Raw genomic sequence first — 9,753 nt, forward strand, 5'->3', positions numbered from 1 at the left:
GGCCGCGGGGAGCCCCGGGTTTTTGAAAGGCGCATTAGGTAAGATGAAACGTTGTGTGCTCTCCCATTTACCCGGCATACATCTCCTACAAAAGGGAGTAATTTGCCTCTGACAAATTGGCTTTGCTTTCAGTCGGCTCCAGCCCTGGAAAGTGACGCTTCTTATTTCATACGCGAATTTAACTCGCTGTTCAGCGGTGAAATCTACACCTCTGCTCGCCCTCGACAGTCTGAGGGGAAGTGCGTACTTGGCCCTTGCCGCGGTGTGTGCAGGAACACGGTCCGCTCCGCTGGTTGTCAGCTGACCTTGACTGACCTTGCTTCGCTCTCCGATGGAGCTGAAGGCTGCTCATTGGTACCTCTTTGGTAGGTTATTATTTCAATTGGCAGTCCGGTCCTGTGGTTTAACCCAAAGACCTGAAATATTGGGATGGTTGTGCATATCAAGCGTGTGCCTGTCTGTTCACACAGCTGATAGTGTTGAAATGAAGCGTTTAGTCCCTTTGGATTGAATCTCATCACTTCCCTCTCTCGCCCTCTGATTTCTGCCTCCCTGCGGGTGAGATGACAACATATCACAGTCCTTGCAAGTAAAAGTTTTCTTCAAAAATAGCTGTCTCTAGTGCTAGCTAGATCCAGAGACATGAGGCAAGACAGCGCTTGTTTTAAGTGTCCACATCACATGATGTTGGGGAAGGTAAAGGTGTGGGGGATTCAATCTATCTCTTTCCCTCGTGTACTGTCAATCATATTTCTGACATTTTTGCAGAAGTGACGAAGGATTTCTCAGTGCTCAGTGCTTGTTAGCCATGTACTACTGCATTGATTAGTTTACATTGATGTGCTTGTGCACGTGTGTGAGATTAACCTTTGTGCTCCTGGGTAATCTCTCTCTCTCCCTCTCCATCTCCCTCTCTCTCTTTCTGTATCTCTCCCTCTCCCTCTCTCTCTCTCTTTATCTCTCTCTCTCTCCCTCTCCCTGTTCCTCTCCCTCTCTCTCTGTAGGGAGAAGAAGGAGCTGCAGAAGATTCTGGACAGGAAGCGACACAACAGCATCAGCGAGGCCAAGACCAGGGAACGGGAGAAGGCCGAGGCGTGAGTTTGAGCTCTGCATGAACACGCTGGAGAGTAGGGCACTGTGTGTGTGTGTGTGTGTGTGTGTGTGTGTGTGTGTGTGTGTGTGAGAGTGTGTGAGTAGGGTGTTTCACAGTGCTGAACAGGAAGTGGTTCCTGATTCAGAGGGACACTTGGATGTGGAAGAATGGCGGTTGAGCTCAATATCCCACCACCCTCCTTTCTTATTTCCTGCCACCCACACCCCGATGATCATTTTATACATCTCTCTTTTCTCCCCCTCTCCTCTCTCTCCAGGGAGCTGAATGAGATCAACAGGAAGCACATCGCCGAGTCCGTCTCCTCCATCCGCGGAGTGAGTTTCACCATGTGTGGGAATGTTGTTCTTACCTGTGCCCTTGTGAAGATGTGTCTCACACACAAACAGACTCGCACAGACACACACACACACACACACACGCACGCACACACACACAAATAGACTCACACAGACACACACACACACACACACACACACACACACAGACTTGCACACACACACAAATAGACTCACACAGACACACACACACACACACTCATACAGACTCGCAGACACACACACACACAAACAGACACACACACACAAGCACACATACACACACAGACTCGCACAGACACACACACAGACTTGCGCACACACACACACACACACACTCACACTCACACATTCTCTCTGTGGCCTCCCTACATCTGTCCGCCCTTGCCAGTCTGTCCATCTGCTCACCCCTCTGTCTGTCTGTCTGTCTGTCCATCTGTCTGTCCATCTGTCTGTCCATCTGTCTGTCCGTCTGTCTGTCCGTCTGTCCGTCTGTCTGTCTGTCGGTCTGTCTGTCCATCTGCTCACCCGTCTGTCCGTCCGTCCGTCTGTCCATCTGCTCACCCCTCTGTCTGTCTGTCTGTCTGTCTGTCCAGCTGGAGGACGCTCAGAAGCTGAGGCAGGAGAAGCTGGCTGTGCGGCACCGTGAGATCTTGCAGTGCATCGAGGAAGACCTTCCGCTGGTCAGTCCCCCCCCCCCCCCCCTCCTCTTCATCACCCTCAGGGCCTTCACGTAAAAATATCAGGGGTTTGAAAATGACTCCTGAATTTCAGCTGTCACCGTCATCACTTGAGCTGAGAGGTTATGGATCGCGTATGCGCCCACAGATAATGTTTATTTAGAATGCATTTGTAATCATAACCAATACAGCAGGTGGCTTGAGTAGTAATGAACTGCTTAAGTGTTGGTAATTATACATGTAGGAATTTGGCTGTCTGCAAAACTCAGGTGATTGGCTAAATAAGCCGCTGAGAATTTAGCATGGAGGAAGGCGGCCGATACTCACTCTGACCCCTGTGAGGGATGTGGGGTCTCGATCAAAAGCACGGCGTGCTGTCTGCTGGCTCATTACAGCACGTGCCACCTCCAGAGTATCAGTAGGTAACCTGCTGACCGTGAGACCAGGGACTCGTTTAATCCTATAACCCTGTAGCAGGGTTCCTTCCACAGATTTCTTCCCATCGGGGAGTTTTTTCTCACTACTGATGTGGGGAGTTTTTTTACCTCCTGTTCTCGCTGTTTTGGGGCTCTGGCCTTTCCCTTTTCACATTTCTGCTGCTCTGTAAAGTGTGTTTGTGACGGTCCCTGTAAAAAGTGCTCTCTCTCTCTCCCTCTGTCTCTCTCCCTTCTCTCCTCTCTCTCTCTCTCCCTCTCCCTTTCTCTCTCCCTGTCCCTTCCTCTCTCCCTCTCTACCCCTCTCTCTATCCCTCCCTTCCTCCCTCCGTCTCTCTTACCCTCTCCCTCTCCATCCCTCCCTCCCCCTCTCCCTCCATCTCTCCCTCCATCTCTCCCTTCCTCTCTCTCTTTCTCTCTCCCTCTCCCCCTCTCCCTCTCTCTCCCTCCCTCCCTCCCCCTCTCCCTCCATCTCCCCCTCCCTCTCTCCCTCCCTCTCCCCCTCTCTCAGATGCAGTCCCAGTTGGAGAAGGACATGGACGCGGAGCTGCAGCGGCTGCCGGAGGAAATCCGCCAGTACCTGCAGGGGGAGCTGGAGAGCAAGGGCATGCGGAGCGACGCGCTCTTCAGCTCGCTGTCCAGCTACGACAGCCCCGGCTCCGGGCCGCCGTCCAACAGCAGCACCCCCCCGTTCCACTCGCCCAATCGCAGCTGGCAGGGGGGGCGGAGCCTGGACAATAGCACCGCCTCATTGGTGGATTCCTCCTCCTCTAGCACGCCAGTCATGTCGGAGACGGAGCTTGCATCAGTATAGCTCCACCCCCGCCCCTCCTCCGCCCCACTGGATTATTTTACTAGATATAATAGTACCTTTCTTTTTGTTTTAGTGTTGCTTTTGTCCATTTGTTATTTCATTGTTTTTACGCTTTTTAATTTGATGCCATTCATCCTGGTTATCAGGGTACGCTTTTGTGCTTTTGTTTTACAAACTGTACCTTTTTTTTTTTTTTTTTTGTCAGCAGTTTTACCAAAGCCGCTTGATATTTTACAACTGTCGGGTTATGGGGGATCTTTTATTTAGTTTTAGCTTGTGGGCATGAAGGGGGAAGTTCTGTTCCACAGTCGAATTTATTTATTTACTATGTACTTGCGCCATCTGTGCTTGCAGTTGCAGTGATTTTATGAGTCCACCAGGTGGAGACATTGTCAGGAGCAATACCTGGTGTGAGAATGTGCTGTGTGGCGCTGTGGAAAGGGCTTGTTTACATAATGAACTATTCCCCGAGAGCTTGCCCCGCAGGACAAGACCATCCTGTGTTTATCGCCAGGCAGCTTTGTAGCTGCAGACAGGGAGGTAATGATATTGATGTAAAAATATCCTCAGTAGGTAATTATCGCTGTCACTGGAGCTGCTGGTGGGACTGAGGACCGGGGCGGGAGGCTGGAGACGTGCGGAGCCTGCCTTCCACCCCGTCGGGTTAATGTGTGGGAGGACGAGGCCAGGGCCTCAGGTACAGTGTGTAGGGAACTGTGTATGCTTCTGGCGTGTGTGTGTGTGTGTGTGTGTGTGTGTGTTTACACGTGGGTATGTGGGACGTGTGTATGTTGAGGTTTGTGTGTGTAAATGTGCATTTGTGTTCTTTTGTGTGGTGTGCGTGTTTGTGTGTGCTTTTGCTTGGTGTGCGTGTGTGTATTTGTGTGTGTGTGTGTGTGTGTGTGTTTATGTACATGTGGGTATGTGGACGTGTGTGTGTGTGTGTTTGTGTGTGTAAATGTGCATTCGAGTGTGCATTTGTGTGGTGCGTGTGTGTGTGTTTGTGTGTGCGTTTGTGTGGTGCGTGTGTGTTTGTGTGTGTGCGTGCTTTTGTGTGTGTATGTACTCGTATGTATATATAGTTTGAATCTCAGACCAGCCAACAGTCGGTTCGAAATTTTCCATTATGCTGAAGCATAAGACCTCTGTCCATAGCGTATTGGGTCTGCGAGGGGATTTACATATAATCCGAACTTGCCAAGTAATTGGTACAGTGGCCAAAGACCCTGCCTCCATAACAGCTTGGCAGGATTGTGGCTTTCTAGGAGTCTCCCCCCCCCCCCCCCCCCCCCTCATAGCAGAGGATTGTGGAAAAATCCGAGCCCTTTCTTTGATATTAAATCTCCCCCTGGATTCACGGTACCTGATCCGCTGCTTAAAACTGTTGGGTAATACAGAGCAGAGAAGCGCGTTTTCCCCCTTGTAGTATTGTAGTGTATTAGGGGTCGTTTTATTTATTAATTTTTTGTTATAATCTCCGGGAGAAGATTGGCCTAAATCACTTTTTTGGCCTCTGGTCGCCCCTCATCTCCTCCCCTCGTGGCAGTTTAAAGTCGTTACAGAGGAGCGGTTAATGAATAAACGAGCGTAAGACGGGGCTTATGTCCCGAATCGACTCGTGCCACTGAGCGGGGTTCCCAGTACTGGGATGGCCTCTCACAGTGGTGTCCATGATGAGATTTTAGACGAAGCAGACATGTCTAAAACCGTAGAAAGGGAGATTGTGCTTTATGGGCATGTCTAAAACCGTAGAAAGGGAGGGAGCTCTTTTTTGGACGTCACCCTCGACTCGCCCTTGTGTAAATTAAAAAAATGTTGGCAACCTACTGTATGCATATAAGGACAGTACATGGTCCTTTTGTTTCTAATTCCCAGAGATGACCTGCGCTAGCACATATCTGCCACACAATATTGGTTAACCACAAAGACTGCACATTACTGTACAAAGAACAGACTGTGTGAGTGTGTGTGTAGGAGTGTGTGTAGTAGTGTGTGTGTGTGTGTGTGCGAGTGTGTGTAGTAGTGTGAGTGTGTGTAGTAGTGTGTGTGTGTGTGTGTGTGTGTGTGTGTAGGAGTGTGTGTGTGTGTGTGTGTGTGTGTGTGTGTGAGAGTGAGAGTGAGAGTGTGTAGGAGAGTGTGTGTGTGTGTGTGTGTGTGTAGGAGTGTGTGTGTGTGTGTGTGTGTGTGTAGGAGTGTGTGTAGTAGTGTGTGTGTGTGTGTAGGACTGTGTGTGTGTGTGTGAGAGTGAGAGTGTGTGTAGGAGAGTGTTTGTGTGTGTGTGTGTGTGTGTTGATCAAAATGAACGGTACCTGTCTGAATTGCATGGCTGGTGTGTGGCCTGACTTTCAGCTTCCTGTGGTTTTGTTCTGTTCTTGTCCTTTTGTATGTTTAGAGCCCAGGTAATGCAGGATGTGCATTTGGGTTTTGATAATTAGCGAGGGGGGTGGACCGTTTTCATTTCTGTGGTCGTTTTGTCTGTTTTACGTGTTTTATTTTATTTTATTTTATTTTAGATTTACACAAATTTTTACTACTGACTAATGGTGCAGATGGGGAAGGAGGCCTGGAAGAGGGGGGAGAGTGTGTGTTGCTGGCGGCAGTTGAAGCAACTCTGAGATGCTCAGGGTGTTAAAGGCCTGAAAGGTTACACATACACACAGATATACACACTCGCATGCGCGTACACACACACACGCACACACACACACACACACACCCAAACACTCACACAACCTCCTCTCCAATCCCCCCCCCATCTGACGCTTGCTGCCTGTCTGTCATTTTAGTATTTGGGGGGAGAAAGTTAACAGTAACCTTCTCAATATCTATTTAAACATTTTAACTTTTTTTAACTTTTATTTTCAAATGTCTTTTTTTGCTCCACATCTGCCTAAAGTACAGATTTCAGTTGATCATGGCAATCTGGCTGTGTGCTGGATAAATACCCTTTCCCCTGGTGCGTGTGTTCATTGTGTCCATGTTTCCCCGGTAATGCCTCTCTCAAAGCTGTACAATGGTTTTTTGAGGCTTACACGATTCGGTTCTGGTTTTGGAAGAGTGCCGAGAATAATAACAGTGTACGTACTACCATATGTCAGGTTATTTCAAAAGCAGCCCGGCTATATATGAAGCTCTATATTTAGAGTGCGTCATCGTGGCTAGATTTGCGTGTTGCTTGTTTGTTAACTGAGGGGTCTTTTGCGATGAAATGGCTCAATCTTGCCAGCTTTACAGGATCTGTTATTCAAATTTGTTTCCTTAACAACCATGGGATGAGATGTAAGGGAATATTGTTCTGCTGTAGTGTCGTGTTCGATCCCAACTCCCCACCTGTGCCATGTGTACGTTTATGTACCTGTCTGTCGGCGTGGTTTTGTATTTACGCACTCCTGCTCAGACTTGCGAGTGTTTTGTATGTGTTGTATGTACTGTTAAGAGAATATTTTTCAAAGGTATTGCACTTTTATTTCCCTTTTATTCCTTCTCTTTTTGCATACCGTGTTTAGCCGGTGCTTAGCGATGTCACTTCCTGTTTAGTTTAGACCGGTAGCAGGATGTGGAGCTTGCTACTGTGTTGGCTCGCTCCGTTCAGCATGCTGAATCAGGAACACTTCCTGATGCGGTCTGTGCTGAATGTTCGGCTAAAGGACTGTAGTGGAGGAACCTTTAGCCGGAACCATTTCATTCTAAGATGGCCGCTTCCCCTGCGGTCGTCATGGAGACCCTAACAGCCCAGTGTAAGTAGGGAGCACAGTGCAAGGCCGTTACCCCTGAGGGAGATTATTCTGCTGTGTGTGTGTATAATGTCAGTGGGCTAAGGTTCATCGCCTTGCAGGCCCAGTTTGAAGAGTACGGATGCACAAAGCTCACGGTACACGTGGAAGATGTGATGTCATCATCATCACAGAAAGAGTAATGGTGTTTATTTTTATTTACCTAACAGGGTTAAGATTGGGTTCATGAAGATATGTTTATCACTACCTCCTCACATTCCTGATAATTGCTACACCAGAGCTTTTGTTTAGTTGGTGGTGGTCGCCATGTAGTCCGAGTCCAAGTCAAGTTTACGTAGATTTGGGATGGCCAAGACTTGTTCAGCAACACAATGGAAGCGCTCAGGCCCCTTATGACCCTTAATGACTAATGACTAGACATTTCCGGCTGACACAAGAAACGACGCCAATGAGCTTTCATTGATTTCATTATGAGCGGCCATTTTCTTTGCCTTTCAACAACGGCAGTGCCACCGCAATCTGACACATTTCTCTCACGGGCAGGCAGTCGGTCTCTCTCCCCTCTGCGTTCTGTGCAGTCTTATAGTGATTGACCCGCAACCTTCTGCCATTTACGCCTCGCATACTCTCATTTTGTGTCTGTCTTTCTGAAAGAAACCCTTGGTATGTTAACACTGTATGTAGAAATCACTTGTACGTCTAGTGAAAGGGAATGATATCATTCAGGATGTAATTTTTATTGTCTTGATAAATAATAGAACTGTACATTCAATAAATACAAAAAATTGTTGTTTGGACTTTCTTTTCAAAGGTCTTGGGACATGTGTTATCACAGAAACTTTACAGGAAGTCTTTACAGGAATTATCACATTCAGGTTGAGCAATTGACTGACTAAATTCCCATCGATGAGGAGGAACTGAAACTTCTTCACCTCTGGTGTAAGACATTAAATTGTGCGCAGGCATAAGGATTGTGAAAGGGTGTGACGTCTGGAAGGACAGCTGTCCGAATGGTCATGTTCTCAAGTACGCAGGCATAAACACGCATGTCGTGTTTCTTGGACCTACGTTGTTTTGCTATTGCCTCACATTATAAAACCTCTTCAAATGCATTTCATCCTTCTTTATGAACTCATCTCTGAGCACCTCAGACTTGTACTTGACTTAAATTTGCACTTCTCTGAAGTACTTCGGCAATTTCGACTCATCTCCGCCCGGAGAAGCGGTTGCCTTCTACCTTCTACCTTGTTTGAGCTTTTATTTAAATTGGCAGCTCCAGCGCGGAATGGAGCATGTTAGAGCCGTCTGAACAATTTTCAGTGACTGCGCCGTTGAATTTCCTTCCGCTGTTGTAACCTTTCTCGTCAGGGACACAGAGAAGTGTCTTGTTTCAGCGGTTGCTCGTTGGAGAAATGTTCAGTTCCCGATACATTAACCCATGGAAGCCGTAATCGGGCTTTTCCAGCCACATCTGCGGATCGCCCGAGCCCCGTCCGACCCTGTTATCAGAGCTCTGGAGTGCTGTGATCAATGACGGTGATTAGTGGGAATTATGCTGTCGTTACTCGAGTGCATTTCTGATGGACCAGAAATAAAGCCGGAGAAAATCAAAGAAGCGGTGATCTGAAAATGATGTTATTAAAGCGGCATAGCCGTGACAGTCCGCTGGCTTCGCGCCATCAGATACATAATCTTGTCATCACCCTCCTGCATCTTAATGCTCGTCTCTTTTTGGTTTTGTAGTTGAAAGCGAGTAGATGCGGGCTGTGTGTATCCTACGACCGACGGCGGTTAATTCTCTGATCCTGTTCTGTGACCGCGGTGGACAACATCGTAGGGCACCAGCGGTCACCGCAGTGTTGACCGTAGCGTGGCGCGATAATCCTGTCGGAACGTGGCCGGGGGCTGGAGGTGGAGCTGGTGAACCATGTTTAAACAAGCTCTAGCCAACCCTAATTCTTCAAACGTATGTCATCCCAGGTTTTGTCCATATAACAGATCCCCGCAATGTATTCCACAGACAACGGGAAAAAAAAAGCGAACTAGGTGTTCACTGCATGCACTACCTAACAGGGTTAAGATTGGGTTCATGAAGATCATCACATTATCACTACCTGCTCACATTCCTGATAATTGCTACACCAGAGCTTTTGTTTAGTTGGTGGTGGTCGCCATGTAGTCCGAGTCCAAGTCAAGTTTACGTAGATTTGGGATGGCCAAGACTTGTTCAGCAACAAAATGGAAGCGCTCAGGCCCCTTATGACCCTCAATGACTAATGACTAGACATTTCCGGCTGACACAAGAAGCAACGCCAACGAGCTGTCATTGATTTCATTATGAGCGGCCATTTTCTTTGCCTTTCAACAACGGCAGTGCCACCGCAATCTGACACATTTCTCTCACGGGCAGGCAGTCGGTCTCTCTCCCCTCTGCGTTCTGTGCAGTCTTATAGTGATTGACCCGCAACCTTCTGCCATTTACGCCTCGCATACTCTCATTTTGTGTCTGTCTTTCTGAAAGAAACCCTTGGTATGTTAACACTGTATGTAGAAATCACTTGTACGTCTAGTGAAAGGGAATGATATTATTCAGGATGTCATTTTTATTGTCTTGATAAATAATATAACTGTACATTCAATAAATACAAAAAATTGTTGTTTGG

General features: G+C 47.8%; 1 protein-coding gene across 1 annotated transcript in view; it reads left to right on the forward strand.

The window, feature by feature from the left end:
• The window catches only part of plcb3 (phospholipase C, beta 3 (phosphatidylinositol-specific)), a 62,688-nt gene extending 54,808 nt beyond the window's left edge, over positions 1-7,880 (forward strand). The window contains 4 exon segments of the mRNA XM_061233438.1: positions 1,005-1,094; positions 1,371-1,428; positions 2,025-2,111; positions 3,054-7,880. Of these exon segments, the coding sequence (XP_061089422.1) occupies positions 1,005-1,094; positions 1,371-1,428; positions 2,025-2,111; positions 3,054-3,356 (538 nt within the window). The 3' untranslated portion in view covers positions 3,357-7,880.
• The last annotated feature ends 1,873 nt before the right edge of the window (positions 7,881-9,753 follow it).

The sequence above is a fragment of the Conger conger genome, chromosome 3, assembly GCF_963514075.1.
Source record: "Conger conger chromosome 3, fConCon1.1, whole genome shotgun sequence".
NCBI lineage: Eukaryota > Metazoa > Chordata > Actinopteri > Anguilliformes > Congridae > Conger > Conger conger.